Raw genomic sequence first — 19116 nt, 5'->3', positions numbered from 1 at the left:
AAGAATTGGAGAATGTGGTTTTTCGGTGGATTTTAGCTAGGTAGCAACCCTGGGGAATATTCTTATACAAATCCACATCCAGGTAAGCTATCCTCTCTTCGGAGGAATTTGAGGTAAATTTAAGGAATTCAGTAGAGCTGTTAAAGCTTGTAACTAAAGATTCTGCCAATTCATCATTGCCCTTCAAGATGATAAAAATGTCGTCCAGAAATCGAGTATATAAGAGAGCTTTTTCTTGGATTACAGAATTAGAGAACACAAACTCTTTCTCCCAAAAAGCCATCACCAAATTGGCAACACTGGCCCTGCAAGGGGACCCCATAGGCACCCCAACCAATTGGTGATACCATCAGTTGTTAAAGGAGAAGAAATTACATGTCAAAACAATATCCAATAATTCTCTAATCATCAAAACTTCATTAGCTGGAGCTTGCTTGGACATCATTATTACTTGAATCCATTCCACCGCCACATCATGTGGAATAGAAGAGTATAAATCTACCACATCGATGGTTAGAAAAAGACTTTCAACACTGAATGGAATTTGACCCACCCTAGCCAAAAATGACCAGGAATCCTTACATATGTGGGCCTCACTGGATACATACTTCTTCAATACTGTATCAACAACTTTTGCCGCTGCATACGTGATACTTCCCCTTGCGCTAACCAGTTGGCGCATAGGGGGGTTTTGGAAACATTTATGAATCTTCGGATTCCCAAAGAGAACTGGTATTTTGGGGTTCAGGATAGAAATGTAATTAAAAACGTCCACATCAATAACCCTATTAATAAACAAGTCCTCGAAATAAGACTTCACTCGAACTATGTTGACATTCAACTCGTTTCTTGAGACTTCTTTATAAGCCTTGGATTCCAAAATGGATACCATTCGATTGATGTAATCATCTCCCTCCATGACCACCAGGCCACCACCTTTGTCCGGTTGCATAACCCAAACTGAGGAATTACGTAATAAGTCCAAAAGGTCTTTTTCCTCCTTGCTGATGTTGAAAGGTACTGGTCAGTTGGAATGGAGTAAAAAACAAATGTTTAAGTCACATAGCTGCTCAAAAAGGCTTAAGGACGGATGCAAAGGTGGGTTGAGAGTACTAGAGATGTGGAACGGATTATTGAAGATCCTCTGTTCCCCCATTAATAACTGTAAATTGAGTTTTCTCACAAAGAGTTTTAAATCAATGATGGTGTTGGCCAAATGTGCCCTCCATGAAGGCACAAAGGATAGCCCCTTAGCCAAGAGGTCCACTAAAGGTTGGGGGAAAGAAAAACTTGAATAATTGAAAATTTTAAAATCCTTTCCTGTATTAAAAACTATCTCCATCGGGGTATGACTGATGGTTGAGAGACTGTTCTCGAACCCATTCAGTTCCTCCTGTTCCTGGTTCTGTACCTGTTCTTCCTGATTGTTGGGTTGGAGAGGCTGGGTTCTGAAAATTTGAACTCCCTGTACCTATAGAGAGATTAGTAGCTGTACCCTGTGGACCTGCCCGATCACTCGCACTTGACTGATTCTGTGCAGCCGGGTTCCCATGGGTTACACCATCTTGATCTTGATGGGACAAATTGGATCTAGGCTGGTTGGTATCCATCCAATCAACACCAGCCATAGCTGGTGTCCTTAAGTAATTGCCTTGGGATTTGGGGGGTTTTGGATAAGCCACCCCTTCCTTGTATGCTTTAATGTCCCTCTGCAGCTTCTTAACTTTGTTGGCTGTGATCTTATTTATCTGTTGGTCAATGCTTGTAAAAATTCTGCCGTAATCATACCTGTACCTCGATAAATTGGAATCATTCCTGATTCCATCATCCAACTTGGATAATTCCTCTGTTAATGAATTAGCTGCTTCCTGATAGTTCTTGCTGATTAAACTCAGAAGTTCAGCCCCATGTTTATCAAAAAGTGAGATCAAGTCCTTATGGAAAGTTGAGCCTTCTTCTAACCCAGTCGGGTACTGCCACGAGCGAAGGCCCTTAGGTACAATGTTGGAGCGTTGGCATTCTCTGAAATATGTGACCTCCAACTGCAATTTTGTTAACTTGATAAGTTTCAAATCAAATAAATTCAATCTCTGGGGGAGATCGATGCCTTCGGGTCTACTGGAATCGGGCTCAAGGTTCCCCTCTGCATTGTAGAAAGGGAACGGGCGGTTTAACTACTGGTTCAAACAGACGTGTATACAACTTCTTTCTTGCTCCTGTAACCCGGGCGTGGTAAATGAAGCAATCCCCCCCCCCCCGATTACTTTGACCTATTTTGGCCAAATTCGATGAGACTCCTGTCCCTGCCCCACCAGTCCTGGGGTGCATGGGAACAGTATTCACACTGTGATTAACTCCTTTGACTTCTGCCAAAACAAGCAGGGGTTGTTGAAAACCGGCTGCCTCAGATTCGAAAGTTTGTGTTGAAGTAAGCCGGCCAGCACCCATCATGGGTTGTAATGAACTGATAATTCCATCCACTCATCGTGCTAGTGATTCCACCTTTTGAGTAAGCAAATCGATCAACAAAGTTAAGTCTCCCACTTCCGCGGGTGGCGTTGATTCTGGCGTAGCGGTCGACATGGCTGCTACAAAAACAAACAGCTCTACAACTCCAAAACGACAACAAACCAGAAAAAAGAACGTGAGCCAGATGAACGATCCACCAGAATGCTAAAATAATTAGAAATCCACTTCACAACACGTAAATAAGATCAACAACTGGAAAATTTATTTTAAGCAACAGAATGATCCTGCTTTTCGTCAGCGACACTTCGCCAACTTCATTAGAAGATAGAATTTAAAATAACGCGCCACTTCCTAGAGTGATTTAAATACAAAAACATGACGTCAACAACATATTCCTGGAAGCAACAGCGCCACACAGGTAAGGAAAACCCAACGTAACAAACCTAAAGCAAAACACTATTTCAAAAGTCACCCTGCACCCCCCACAACCCCCTACTTAAATATACCAACCCCGAGACCGCACTACAGTGGGGAAAAGGATTTATTTCCTCATCCTCACGATCACCCTGCTGGCCAAAAAAAGGTCGTTCGGCATTCCGGATTGCCTTTATTCACCCTTCGCTGTATCTGGTGTTCGACACTTGTGTCGATGAATTTGTATTCGCAAAACTGAGCTTTTACAATTTAAATATAGATCCATTCTATAGGTGAGAGTTTACATAAATGAAGAAAAAGAATTATGCTAAAAGTTAAAAGAATGTGGACACTAAGCAAACACAATAGGCATTAATACATTACTCCTGAATGCAGTTTTAAGGATGAAGCAAAAAGATGTGTTCTTCTGTCAACTGCATAATGTGATCCTTTTATAATCTGTTTACACAATGCCATCTTTATTTCTCATTTGGAGAAGGACAGATTTACACTAGGTGAAGGGGTATAAAGTTACGGTCATTTAGGGATGCAGAATCTCAGGTGTTGTGATAATCAACAGGGAAGGGATATTTTGGGTTTAGATTCTTTTGTGATAAAGATGAATAAGTGCTAGTTTATGATTTTAAGATACAGGGGAATCATGTTAGATTAATTAAGGAAAGGGAACATTGAGAATTATTTAGAAAAATAAAAAATAATTTATTAATTAATGATCCTATCAGCTGACAGGGGATTTTAATGTGACTAGAGGGACATTGCTGGAAGAAAGAAGATAAGGATTTAAGAATTCTGAAAGACTTTATCAAAAAATATGAAGATATATGTTGTACAGAATTCGATGGATGCATACAGAAAGATGAAATACAAACAGTTATGAATTAGTTTCTACCAAACAGTTATTTTTATTGTATTGTTTTTGCACCCATGTTTACTGACCATCAAGTGTCTAAGAGACTTGTCATCCAGGCAGCCGCAAGGGTACACCTTTGCTCTCACACGCAATTCAGCAATGACACTATTTTTTTCATTTATGAACTTAAACCTCATCTGTGATGGTGATATGAGCATTCTCATCAGTGCAAGGACTGCCTACATCCCCACAAGTCCCAAAAGAGGTTGCCATCACTGATTTGCATGGCCACTCCCAGTTCCTCCTGACCTGACCTACCCCCACCCCCCACTTCCCAAATGCATGATGCAGCTTTTGCCCTCCAGCAGGGACTTATCATTGGACCTGTGTCAGAAACCAGGCAAAAACTACCAGCCCTGTCTTCTCAGCATGGGCACACTTATCTTCTCTGCCCATGCCATCAAGCTTCATGGCTGTAATAAAGAGTTGTGTACTTACCATAACTTGAAATCTGTGCTACCCAGTATCACTATTCATCACGGATGGGTCTTGGATCCAACCTCGGATCTGAGCCAGCAAAGTGAGTGACAGCTCCTGACCTCGAGCTACTCTCCTCCCCTTACTTCCAACTATCTAGGCAGGATACTGACCTCACCCAGGAACACCAGACCCAAACACACCAGTACTCCAAGAATCCCCTGGTCACTAGATGGAGGGAGAAAACCTGATGAATAATGACACTGGATAGCACAAATTCCAAGTTATGGTTAGTACAGAACTCTTTATCTGATGCTATCCATGTCATTACTGATCACCGATGGGTCAGAATATCCAGCTACCCAAAAACCTGTGAGGTCTCAAGAAAGGACATGCCAGAGCACAGAAGAACCAAATGAGGCTCTGCCCGTAGATACCACATCCAACTTGTAGTGTGTTACAAAGGTAAGGTGGTTTGACTAGGTGGCAGCATCACAAATGTCATCTAAGGACGTCCTGGTCCAGAACAATCTTTGTGGTTGCTCTCGTAAATGTGAACTATACAGGAAGCTATCCAATGAGAATTTGACACTTTAGAAATGGCCTTACCTCTCCTGGCCTGGGAAATGGCTACAATAAGCTGATCAGATTTTCAAAAATCCTCGGTCCTCTTGAAATAGAAATGTAACTGCCTATGAACATCCAGGCAATGTAGTTGATATTCCCCTTTGTTTGAGAAGTTGGGAAAAAAGACAGGGGGCTCAATAGACTGATTTAGGTTGGCCTCTGGAGGAACTTTTGGAGTGAAGGAAGGATTGGTTCTAAGAGAAACCCTATCCTTGTGAAAAATCATGAAAGGAGGCTTTACACAAAGAGCTTGTAATTCAGAAACCCTCTTGGCGGAGGTAATTGCCACTAAAATGTCTGTCTTCCATGACTGGAATTTAACATCACACTTTGCAGCAGGTTCGAAAGGAGGTTGTGTCAGGGACTGCAACACCAAGGTAAGATCCCAAGGAGGAGATGGATCTTTGAAGAGAGACCTAGCAAGAATACTCCTTTGAGAAAGGCCTTGCAGAGCCTAGAAGAATACATGAAGCTATCGCTTAAGTGGAAGTTGGAAATAGCTGCCAACTGCAGTTTAGTCGTTGTGAAGCTTGCCCCTTGTCGGAACAGAGAAGAAAGGAAAGACAAGATATTTGGAACTGGTGCAGAAAAAGGATCTATGCCGCTCTGACAAGCCCAAAGAGAAAACCTCTTCCATTTGCTGGAATAAACCTTTTTAGTGGAAGGCTTCTGAGATGCCAAAATAATATCCTTCACCAGGGAAGGCAAATGAGTCTGGCTAATGACCATTGGAACTGGAGGTACCAAGCTGTCAGCCTCAGGGACTTCAGGTCAGGAGAGGGAAGTCTCCATGGGTGGGAAATGAGATCCTGGACTGGATCCAATATCCAGGGCAGATATTTCGGATGAGACCAGAAGAGTGAGAAGCACATCTGACGAGGACAAAAGGGGGCAATGAGGATGAGGTGAGCTTTCAGGCGTTGGGTTTTCTGTAGGACTTTGGGAATGAGGGGTGTTGAGGGACAGGCAGAGAGGGGTCCTGGCAGCCAATCATGAATCATGGCTTCCCTGGGTGACTCCCCAGAATGGAAGGGAGGGGTCAAGGCAATGTATTTGCTACATTTGTGATTGGCTGGAGATGCAAACAGTTCACAGCACAGAGAACTCCATAGATTGAAGATCCGACTTGCCAATGACTGTTTCAGGGACCACTCATGGGGACTCAGGACAGACCTGCTCAGTTTGTCTACTAGCATGTTGGAATCGCCAGGGATAAGAGTTGCAAGAAGAAAGCAGCTGGAGGTCATCGCCCATTCCCACACCCTCATGGCCTCTATGCACAGAGGATAAGATCATGTCACCTCTTGCTGTTGATGTACCAGACTACCATCATGTCTGCCTGGAATGCTACAGTCCTGAGAGGGAGATGGTCTGGAAAGAGTGCAACATTAGGACTGCTCTCATCTTGAATTGATTGCAAGTTGGTTTCCAAGGAGGACCACATGCCTTGGACAGTCTTTCCCTGGAAATGCCACACCACCCCAACAGGGAGGCATCTGTGGTCACCGTGGCTTGGGGCTGGGGAAGGCAAAAGGGTCTCCCTAGCAGATGATCCTTAGTTCGGATCCACCAACTCAAGTGTTGCCTGCAGACCTGAGATATTCAAATTGGCATGGACGCAGGGTAAAGATGAGCCAACAACTGTCCCGCTAGGGTCCATTGAAGTACCCACCATCGAATCCCCTTCCCTGGCCAGAAGAAGAAGATCCCCGTGGAGCATCCTAGAAGTAAGACTGTGTCCTGCGGAACCATAGCTTTTTACTACCCCTCTGAATCTTAGAGAAGGATCGTTGGGGAGTTGAAAACTTCTTCCTAACCACGGACAAGGTCCTTCCCTCATTTATTAAAATATTTATTTTTTTTTGGTCCAAGCTTGAGTGAATAGTTTGGAGTGGAAAATGAGGGGGTAATAAAAATTATTTTGACAAAGTTAGGCAGAATTTGGGAAACTGGAGTCCACATACAGGTCTGAAAACCAGTTACAAGTTACAAAGAAAAGATGTTTTTATTAGGGGAAATTGTAGATTTAATTAATGATGGCCATGACACATGCATTGTGCATCTAATACTACTAAAGAAGTTGGCAAAGTATTGCATTACATGGTTTTAGGCACTTCAGCCAGTGGATTTTGACCTAGTTTTTGTTTATTTGTTAAATAATATATGGTAACAGTTAGATTAAACCTTTATTTAACAACCAAATTGAAATAAAGGTAAACAGGTTTAATGGTAGAACATGGGGTCCATCAAGTCCATATCTATTTGGATTACCTGTCAGATCAGTGGTAGGTTTTATGAATAAGAAGGTTACGGAATGAAATGTGTTATAAGGGATGCTACTAGCATTCCTCTTAAAATTTCATAAGCTGATTTAGTTTTAATAGAGGAAAGAAGTCAGCATCTGTTGTTTTAAACAGATTAAAAGGAATGTTAAAGTATATAGTTTTAGAGTTAAAGTGTATGAGCAGAAGGGTTGGGCAGGTAAAACTGGAAAGATATGCATTTCTAATTCGTATATCGATAAATTAGGAATTCATTATAGTACAATGAAAGAAGGAGAAATGCAAAAGATTATTAGGGAAGCTTTAAGATATTATGAATTTCTGAATAGTCTTCAGATCATCCCTCAGAATGAAACCTTGTTTAACAAAAAAATATTTTTTGGGGGAATCACTCATTGTGAGAGGTTATAACCATTACACAATAAATAAATAAAGAATTAAAGTAAAACAAAAATAATAGCTGTATTGGGAATTTTCTTTGCAGGAATTTCCTTGTATACAGCATTCTTTTTTTTAATGAAGGAGATTTATCGATAATTCATCCAGTATTTTTATTTTTGTGCTTTCATTTCTTTCTGATAAAAATGACTGTGGAGTGACATCATTTTGCCAGCTGATGTTTTAATGTATACTTTGAAATAAGAATTGTTGTTGTTTGTCTTTCGGCTTTTTCCCGGTAAGGAGTCGCCACAGCGGAACTCCGGTCCACTAATGATTGGCAGTAGATTTTTTTTACGAAACGCCGAGGTGTCAGCTCGACGCCCAACCTTCAACGAAGGCACACCCATTTACGCATGCATGTCTTTCGAACGCTACTCAACCGTGGGGAGGACATACAGACTCCACACAGAAGGCACTCCCAAGCCAAGCCGAGTATCCAACGGGAGAATCTCTTGCTGTGAGGTAACAACGCTACTGCTGTACCACCGCGGCATACGTCTTTGAAATAAGAATATTATCTAAAAAAGAAGAAAAGACAATTATTTGTATGACAGTATGGGATTTGTCAGTCTAAACTTGGTGAAGGGAAAGAGGTGTGGGAATAGACTAAGGAAAATGATATGGGCCAGTAATGGAGAGATATTAACAGGTACAATAATGGGAAGGTTTATCTACAAAAATACAGTACTTAAAATAAAAAACAACATGAGTGGGCTAGAATTTCAACTGATGATGTCTTGTAGAGACTCTGATGCTAAGAAGGTTGGGGATTCTGTCCGTATAACCAGACGCTTGGATCTGTACTGCATTACTGAAACTATAGTGTAGCATGAGACAGGCATCACCCTTCCAAATGTTAGAATAGCATCCCGCCTGCCTTAGTTGGTGGCACTTTGGGTAGATGCTAACACTCCCATGGCACACATTAGGGCACCAGGAAAGTTTCCTTGCTATTAATTGGTCAGATGTTTCCTTGCCCCCTATACCCAAAAAACACTTCAGTCAATATTGTAGATTATATATGGCTAAATCAGAGGTTAGGCTTTAAAGCTAAGAGGTTATAATGACCCACAGCACAATCAGTGCGACTGGTGTGGTGTATGAATTAAAATGTCTGCAGCTCAAGTGTTGTGTAACTATCAGCCTAACACTGAATAAAGGCACTCAATTAATTAACAAAAAGTTAATATGCGCACACAGACACACACACACACACACACACACACACACACACACACACACACACACACACACAAAATTAAACAAGTGAATAAATCACATGCTCTCTCCTACACTATTACCACCCATCCCACACAGCATACTTGGATCTCAAAATACTTTTGACTATTTAAGTAACCAGGTTGATACACTTCTAGGAAAATAAACAATAAAATGCATAATATGAGTTTATCACTTTAGAAATTCACATTTCAGAACAGTACAGAACATACCTATACTTTGAAAATGTAATTTGGATGGGGGATGATTTGACTACTTTCTGGATTATATTCTCTCCCTTCCTTTTTGCGCTTGCTGTGCTGACAGACATTGAAAATATGTTCTGATTTCATGCCTATCACATTAATCAAAGGAATCTGTAATTCCAGAACATATCATTCAGAAAGACTCTGACTGAGCTACAAAAGCCTTAAATAATAAAACGCATGCCCCTTTCAGCTGCTAATTTGTTTAGGCCACATGACCACACACAACAGGATACCTCAAGCCTTCTGGGAAACCTTCTAACCCCCAGGTTGGTAAGACTAAATGTCAGTAGACATGTCATAATTTCTGAATTAGCACATTCTGTAACAGTACACATCCCCTTGTGTGGAAGAATCCTCACACAACTATCAAACTGAAATCAGCAGGAAAGAACACAGGAATTACTTAGGATGCAGTGTGGAATTTTCCTAAACGCCCAGCATGTGGGATCAAAGTACCCATCATTACTTCGAAAACATCAGAAGTTAATCTTAGGGTGTCCTTTCTGTGGGGCCGGACATAACAGGACTGTCTTCAGCTAGAAAATAATTTGATTCACAGAAAAAAGTGTTAGGTTATGCTCCACAGATCAGCTTATTTATGAACTAGAAGTGTGGCAAAGATGAATGTTACAGCAAAGAAAACAACTGACCCAAAATGGAGACCTTGCTCAAGAATTCCTCATACATCTTCCGTTTTCTCAGTGTACTGCCCTGTTTGAGAAAGAAAACAGAGGAGAATGAGTCACATTTTAATACAATTATCATTATTTTTAACTGGTCCTGCATGAATCAGGTTCTTTCTGATGTTCTTGACTCAGTCAGTAGTTAAAGTTCTGCTGCTTTGAGTAAAGGCAGCATCACAGTAAAGTTGTAAACATTCTTCCTTTTAATACCACATCTTAAAACGCCAAGTTCCATAAATACAAAATAAACAAATATACAATCACTTCAACTGTCACCTACATAAAATTTAACAGTATATAAATGTCAAACTTAAATATCTAAACGATATTTATAAAACGGCAATCTTCACCCTCAACAAAGCAACTTTTCTGACAGATGATGAGCAGTACACATATACTATAAAAACATTAACTGAAGTTTTAAGAAAAACAAATCTTGATCTTTAATTACCCATACAATAGATCCTTCAATAATCTAATCCTGAGATGAAAGTATAGGCTTGACAGTTTGGCTATGGATCAAAATGTTTTTTTTCATAATACTTAATGCAGCTTCTGGGAAGGAAATATTTTCAATTATCTCTTCAATAGAGATGGTAGCAGTAAAGCAGGGTATGTTACAAGCAGTGCTACTGGGTGGTGACAACACCACACGTTACCCAATACCTGTAAGGCTTCCAGGACACATGTAAGAAGTGAACACAAGTATTCATAGCAAGTAAACACAATTATTTAAGCCACCTACGTCAAACAAAGAGGTGAATATGTCTGCAGGTGACATTTACCTGACAAATCCAATTTGCAAAATTCCAGCGGCCACCTAATATAGAGGTACAACTGGGAAGGATCTAAATCACATGCTCTGAAACTCAAAGATGGCATGATTCCTGACCTGACACTTAAAATAGAGACATTCCAGTGTAAGTAAAGGAAAGAAACACCTTTCCCATGAGTGAACAGTGATACTACAGAGACCCTGGTTTGGACTTGCTAGTCAAGCCACAGTAAAGCCAGAAACCTGCACAGAAGCTGAAAAGGGTATCATGAGTATATACCATCAAGACCACAGCAGGCAGAATTAACCAGTCAGTGCCTCTAGAAACTCTAACCAATAAATAAATATATAATCCTAAATTAAACAAAGAAGACCAAAATTCTAACTAAAGATTAACAAATGTTGGCTTTCTTTGTACAATGGTAAATGTGGGGAGCGTAGGCATATAGAGCTGAGGAAGAAAAGGAGATGTATATGGGTAAACACTGGGAGGCAAACCTACAAAGAGAAAGGAAGAAGAAGTAAATATAAAGAAACAGGCAAAAAGGCAGCAACATAAGTGAAATAAAAAAAAACAAAACAAAAAGGGGTGATAGTATAACTAATAACAACAGGCTGAATCTTTCCCTATTTCCATCTATATGTGTGTTTCTGCATGTGCACGTGTATGTGTATAAATATCTATATATCAATACACATTTTATATATATATATATATATATATATATATATATATATATATACACACACACACACACACACACACACACACACAAAATATATGTCTGCAGATCCCTCATATTTGTCAAGTATTCATTTTACTTATGTAGTCTTAGACGTGCTTGGTTGATTTTCTAGTTAGTCAATTTCTGCTATAGTTTACTTTAGTTTAGCTGATTTTAGCTTTTAATTACTTGTCTCACTTTGGCTGTGGTTGTGCTTTCATGGACTGCAGGGTGCAAGGCTATCTATATGGGTGGCTGTTTTCAATTTCTATTTGTGTTAATACTCGTAGGTTTGTCTGTTTCTAAGGCTTTCTGAAAATACTAAAGCTAAAAGTAAGAATTTTAAATGTTATTTATCATTTTAAAAATCTTACTTGTTTATGTATGTTTTCAGTGCAGTGTCAATTTGGTTGGTCACGGTGGTGCAGTGGTTAGCGTTCTCTCCTCACAGCAAGAGTCTCTCCAGTTCAGTTCTCGCTGGAGTGCCTTCTGTGTGGAGTCTGCATGTCCTCCCTGCAATCGACTTAACTGTAAAAGACATGCCGGTAGGTGCATGAGTGTGTGTGCATGCCTTCTCTGAAGGTTAGGCACCGGGCTGGCAAGTTGAAACTGTAAAAATCCACTGCCAATCATAAACGGACCGGTGATCCGCTGTAGTGACCCCTAACTAGGAAAAGACGAAAGACATTTTTTTTAGTGCAGTGTCAATATGCAACTCCGCAACTAGGTGATCTTGTTGCAAATATGTTACAGAGTTGTTTGGAATGTAAAACAGGTGCACATAGCAGGGCTCTGGTAGTGGGATTTACTTCATGTAGTATGAACTCCCACAGGAACTAGTACAAAAAATATTGTATGAAAGTAAGTAAAAGTGGAGAGAATATATTTAAATAGTAAGTCCTCAGCCTGCTGTAACACTTTTTTGGATGTATTGTTCTTCTGGATTTTTAAAAGCTGCCATTTTGTAACTGAAGATTTGATACTGGAGCTGCCAATCTAGTTACTTTTTTGATGAAGTATTTATTACTAATTGGCAGGTGAAGATATGATTATGGAGCTTTTTACTTGTTTATTTTTGGGGAAAAATGAATACTGTACAATGGTTTTGTCAACGTTTATATTATAAATTGTGGATAAGCTTGTTTGTTTAGTGCTTTATTACTATATCTGTAGCAAAATTAAATACTTGTTAAATTACTGTGTAATGATCCTGTAGATGTTTACTATTAATCCGTAGGTCCTATTTTTAATTAATGAGAACTTATATAGGTTTTGTTTTTGCCATTTCACCGGTCCTCACTTCTTCGGGATCCATTTTGTTGCACATCATGTTATGGTCATTGGTGTATTCATGCAGTGCTCTGTATTTCTGACTGTGTGTGAGGTGTGGTTCAACTGCTTGTTCTTTCAGTGATTAGCCATACACAGTATATACAATTAGTGGAGACTTTCAAAATCCAACCAAAGACCATCATATGAAACCTTTTAGAACCAAGAACACAGTTTTACCACTCTGTATTACACAGCTGATAAGTATTCAGGCTATAGAAGGGATTTCAGCACTGCCTGGGTATCATGAACAAGTCTGTGTGTAGGAAAAACAGACACCGATCCACATATGAAATACATTCTTAAGTTGCACAACTACAGCAAAAACAAATTATAGTAAACAGGAGATAAAATAATCACACCTTATTAAAATTACACAGTCATTTTGCAAAACTGCCATTTTTCAAGTAAGTCTACATGTGATGCAGCCCAGAATAATAATGGAGCCACAAGCAGGTACTAACATCAAAGCTGTCTGTCTTTCTCCCCTATATTGTTTCACCTGAGTGGTGCCACAGAACTAAACAGAGCAAGACAGTTAGCCAATAAAAATGAGGAAGTATGAAAGCTGTAAACAAATGTAAACAACTAGAGTTACATCAGGAGTGAGAAGGTTTGAGAAATCGCTACTTAACACCATTTTGTAACATGGCTAGCTATAACACAGGATATGAGATGTAAAAGCACTATGGCAGGAAGACTGTGCATAAAAAGACGAACCTTGACATAACTGTTCTGTTTGTTGTGGTGAGACTCTGTATTTATTTATTTTATTTTTATTAATTTGTTAACCAGGCAAGACCACTGCACACAAGTGCCCCTTTCAGGGTTGACCTGGGAACACTGTCTGGTTAAGTGTCCTTCTCAGAATCACACATTAGGCAACTGGAGGTAGAATGAATCAAACCATGTAGCCACAGGACTGAGAGGAGTAACATATTTCAATTTATCATGATCTTTCATTCCACAACTCAAAAAAAGTAAGATAGAGCCCTAATGTTGTATAAAACATGGGCAAACTTGGTTAGGATGGTGGTGAATCACTTCAGACTAAGGAAAGAAAGGTAAATGAAAATATAGGACCACAAATGGCAGAAAGGTAAATGAAAATATACTATAGGGACCACAAATGGAAGAAAGGTAAATGAAAATATACTATAGGGACCACAAATGGAAGAAAGGTAAATGAAAATATACTATAGGGACCACAAATGGAAGAAAGGTAAATGAAAATATACTATAGGGACCACAAATGGAAGAAAGGTAAATGAAAATATACTATAGGGACCACAAATGGAAGAAAGGTAAATGAAAATATACTATAGGGACCACAAATGGAAGAAAGGTAAATGAAAATATACTATAGGGACCACAAATGGAAGAAAGGTAAATGAAAATATACTATAGGGACCACAAATGGAAGAAAGGCAAATGAAAATATACTATAGGGACCACAAATGGAAGAAAGGTAAATGAAAATATACTATAGGGACCACAAATGGAAGAAAGGTAAATGAAAATATACTATAGGGATCACAACTGGAAGAAAGGTAAATGAAAATATACTATAGGGACCACAAATGAAAGAAAGGTAAATGAAAATATACTATAGGGACCACAAATGCTGGGGTGATGCCAGTCTGTGCATTAATTAAAAACAGTAAACAGTGTGAAGTGAGGCTACAGTTTTGTAAGTGGTTTTCTGTATGCCACAAAGATGTGCAACAAAATGGATCCCAAAGAAGTGAGAACCAGTGAGACGAGGAACTGATTTGACTGAACGAATGGTCTGTACATGGTAGCTTAGTTTCCTTGGAAAAAGAAAGAAAGGAAAATATAGTCATGCAGCATGACAAGAAGAGAATGGGGTAAGGGACATTACCATGATTACTTTGAGTAACATAAACGAGATCAAAACAATAAGCTGTCATGATGTCATAGGAAGGGTGGCAGAAATGGGATACCTACCCTGAGCACCAATTAGTAAGGGGAAATGAATGTTTTGACAGGTTACAAGTTGCTAATTAAAGGACCACATTGGAACTGCTTGGAAGGTGTTTGACAAACTGCCCTGTTATTGTAAAGGTAATTAAATGAACTTTACCCCTAGACCCAAACTCCACAGCATTGCACAATCATGCTCCTCTCAGACACCCATACTTCACCAAGCTCTCCCCATCAATCTAAAGGAAATCAACATTTACTCCCAATTCAAATATGCAAATCGAGAATCACTTCTTTAGCCAAGGCAAATGTTCCTGTTTCAACACAGGACATATCAGCTAACCCACTATATCCCTATCTCCTTTCCAAGTTTCCTATCCTCTCTCAGACTTACTGAGATTGACCCACTTTAGAAACCAATGTACATACTGTACATTACAATCTGTTCATAGAATGTGTACACACAGTTTCTCTAAGTTGTTGTTGTCTCGGCTTTTCCCGGTTAGGGGTCACCACAGCGAAACTCCAGTCCGCTAATGATTGGCAGTAGATTTTCACGAACGCCGAGGTGCCAGCTCGATGTCCAACCTTCAACGAAGGCACGCCCATTTACGCATGTCTTTCCAACGCCCAACCAACCACGGGGAGGTCATGCAGACTCCACACAGAAGGTACTCCCCGCACTCCAACCGAGAATCGAATGGGAGAACCTCTTGCTGTGAGGCAACAACGCTACCGCTGCACCACCGCGGATTACACAGTTTCTCTAAGTACCTAGTCTAAACTACTCTTGTTAGTGTTTACATTTCTCTCTTTATTGTTTGTGAAATGTTTGTATTTTTACCTAGGATGAGTCTGAAATTGGTCAGTACTGATCAGTGCACCACCCGGGTAAACGACGTTATAAGTAAGTAAATAAATAAAACAAGCGTAAAAAAGACAGTTTACAAGTCTATAAATGGTCACAATTACAACTGCTTAAATGATACCTTTTAAGTTATCAAACATTTGCTTTTTAAATGCTCAGTAAAGTACAGTGTAGAATGGATGTGTCAAGCAAGGCACCAAATTCCACTGCCACATCTGTAAGCTGTCATGCCTACAAGGATTGCAGGCAAAAAGGTGAGTTATGTACAAATGTTCATTAACAGAAAAAAAACAGTGGACCAGCTAGTGCTAAGGCAATCAGTGCAGGTCATTTTTGAAGCATCATTTCAAATAATGTGTCTGAAAAACACAGCATGATGACAATTCAATACAAGGTAAAACAGCAGTGTTTGGTCCAAGAGCAAAGCTGTGCAAATAGAAAAAGCTCTGGGTGATATACCTGTGGGAGAGGGTAAATAAACAATGGGAAAGTTGCAAAATCTCTCAAAAATACAAGTGCACGAAAGCGGGATTAGAAACAGGAAATGACATGAAACTGAAAGGAAGGAAAAGAGGTAATAAAAAGGAGGTTACCCTTACAGAAGGGGTGGACGATGCACAGAAGCAGATAAAGGTGAGGAGGTGCTCCTGCTGTAGCTTAGGAATATGTGGGATAGGTAGAGGAGGATCAGCAAATGAAGAAAGTGTAAAACCTGTGACTCAACAGTGATGCAGCCTTTATGACAGAAAAAAATCTCTAAAATCAATGATGTGGTAGTTAATTTCCATAGTTATTACTTATGTTCCTTAACTTTCAGCACAAACGGACAAATGTAGTGTTGCACAAACATGGTCAACAGCTGCAGAGTGCTATAAAACAAAATTCTACCAGTACACTGAAGCAATATACAAGAAATACAGATTGTAGCACTGAAATGTTTAATCATACGGTAATGACAGGAATCATTTGGTTACTGTGTGGACAGTTTTCAGTTGCAATTTGAGACAAGATGCAAAACAAAATAGACAAATATTGATTACAAATAGTATTAAAAAACAAAAATGTACAATAAATAACTGCATTACAGTAAGCTAAGGCTATACATATTAAAAATCTAAAAGCTTAACAACAGCTGTTAGTATTTAACTAATAATATTGTTCACAACACTTTATTAATTTATTTGCTAACCTTGCAAATCCATTAGTCACAATAGCTCGTCTTAAAGGACAAGCCAGGAACACTGTCCAGTCGAATGACTCAGACTTATGTGGTTTAAAAATGGAGCGCAAAAGACTTAAACCGAGGTCTACTTTATGAATCATATTAGTAACTCATTGATTAGACCAAATAAACTATGTTGCTATGATACTTTTCTATTACACTTTTGAGAACCTGACGACACAAGGTATGTACATGGCTGTAAAAGAACAATGGAAAAAGGGAAAAGGGACCTATAGGGGAAATATTTAATGAAATCATAGAAATTGTGGATAGCTTCCTTTTTTAATGTACAGTAACCATATAACATCTGAGGAATAAGGCAACATGACTCACCCTTTATGCAAAATCTCTTAAAATACCTAATTAATTTGGAAGAAAAAGCTCCAATGCTTTAAAGTACAAATATGAAGAAATGTTTCTTTCAATTTGTTTTGCACATTAATTACGACAGAAATTGCTGTGAGAACATCATCAGGACACACAGTACCAACTACAATTGTGTAGTTCAAAATTAACGTGCAATGTGTGTCATGTGCTTGGGCAGTATCAGAAAAGGGATATAATTTTCTTGATTTCAGAATGACAAGGAAAAAGCAATAACTGAACAGATAAAAAGATGAATGAAAGGGGACAAATTAACTCAAGATATCTGGAGAACATTTTTGATTAAGTGTGAAAATTATCATCACCAAATACAGTAACACCTTTAAATGTACTTCTCAACAGTAGAGCAGTGTGACAGACTGCTGTAAGGGACATCTGCTACTGATACATTGTATTACAAGAAAGAAGCAAAGAATGCAGATGCACAAAGCCTTGGTCCATTAGTCACCTTGAAACATGGAAAGCTGCTAGAGGCGACAGAGTGGTCTGACCTTTCACATGTTGCAAAACAACTTCACAGCTCACAGCACTTACGGATTCACCAGGCAGAAGCTGTAAGCAACAATTCTTTGCTTTCTTTGAAAAAGCTCTGTTGTGTTCAACAACAGATTACATGCAAACTGTGTAGACAAGCAGTTTGCAAGAAGTGCCATAGCAGCAGAAAGCTAAGAATGAATAACAGAACAGGGACAAAGGCATAGAACTGCAGCAGTGGCAGGATTTAGAGGCTGGGTGAGGGCCTCTGTCACACCTGGGCTCTGTAATGAGTCAGAAACATTAAATGTATTCGGCATAACTGTACCGTCATTAATCTCTCTGAGGAAATGGATACCTTTAAACTGTCCATGTCCAGCTCTTCCTTTAATCAGCATTAGAATTTGAAGACCAATTATGATCTCACATGTGTAAGAATCATAAGTATAAGATGCAGGAATAATCCTGAAGTTATCCATTCTGGGGCTAGAAGCCTTTGATGACATTCAGTACAAGATGCACTACTAAATAAGCAGTTGGGCATGTGATACAAAAATATCTAGGGTATTAAATACAGGTGTATTCCAAATGTTACTTCCAAAGGATTTGGATGAGTCTAGTAAGAGGAGAATGAACTTACATACAGAAAAATGTCAGTCTCCGTGTAATGAAATTAGCTTACAAGAACAGCTGCATACGTACTCAGTCAGTCAAACCTGGCCTCTTAAAAGGCCTTCTGCAGTGGGTGACTGAGTGCCTTATACGAGTCCCCTTAAAAATCTCAAGCAGCTAGGGCCAGCTCTTGGTGCAGAGCAAGGTGCTTACTCTCACTGCTGGCAATCAAGGTTTGGGAACAAACCAAGAGAAACAGTACAGCCACTCATGAGAGGGGAGAAACTAGGAAGCAGCTTGTGGGATTGAGTTGTTTCTGCCGAACTAGGGGCAGAGTTTTGGTTGGTGATGCAAAGTACCACAAATATAAGGCTCATCTCACACAAGCACCTTTAGGCTCAAGTGTGCACAGTGGCATGGCCTCTGTATCAAAATGCTGTCATATGCCTTTGCAGGGGACAGTTTAAGGAGGACAAAGCCCTCATGGGACAGAAACGTTGGGCATGAGAATCTCTGCACAAGCCTACACTAAAGGCTGCACAAGTTGCAGTACAGTGTGAACAGGAACTCTTAAAAGGCACCAAATGACTGATAAACAGGCCAGAACATCTATCGTGTGATAGGAACTATGACTGGGTGAACCACCCAAAGCAAAAATGAATGCGATCGCAGGTTCCCACAATTTGAGTATGCATACCTACAATAGCCCAAGAAATGCATCCTTCCATTACAGATTTACCTTTCCATTTGCTCCTATGTTCTTAACCTTGAATGAACACAGGTTACACCTTCATCAAAACATACTAAGTGACAAGGGTACAAAATCATAAACATTACATTTGCTAAGGACCAAAGCTGGCAATGGCAGAACTTAGAAAATCACAATCAAGAAAGGAGGAGGAAAGAATACAGCACTCAATGCACTAAAGTCCTGCTCAAAGACAAACCTGTATAGTGAGCAGTAGTGTATTGGTTCCATCTTACTCTGAGGACCCTGTGCTGTTTCTAACACTCTCGAGCAGGATTCCAGTG

At 39.6% G+C, this 19116-nt stretch overlaps 1 protein-coding gene across 5 annotated transcripts in view; it reads right to left on the bottom strand.

The window, feature by feature from the left end:
- Nucleotides 1-19116, bottom strand: part of PRKAR1B (protein kinase cAMP-dependent type I regulatory subunit beta) — a 2005749-nt gene that overhangs the window by 495941 nt on the left and 1490692 nt on the right. For all 5 annotated transcript variants that reach the window (XM_044089686.1, XM_044089688.1, XM_044089687.1 and 2 more), the window contains one exon: nucleotides 9719-9779. In XM_044089686.1, coding sequence (XP_043945621.1) covers nucleotides 9719-9779 — 61 coding nt within the window. The remainder of the gene's footprint in view (nucleotides 1-9718; nucleotides 9780-19116) is intronic.

The sequence above is a fragment of the Protopterus annectens genome, chromosome 12.part0 (genome assembly GCF_019279795.1).
Source record: "Protopterus annectens isolate FY-2018-M chromosome 12.part0, PAN1.0, whole genome shotgun sequence".
Lineage (NCBI taxonomy): Eukaryota > Metazoa > Chordata > Ceratodontiformes > Protopteridae > Protopterus > Protopterus annectens.
The sequence above is the reverse complement of the archived record's forward strand: the minus strand, read 5'-3'. Positions and strand labels throughout refer to the sequence as shown.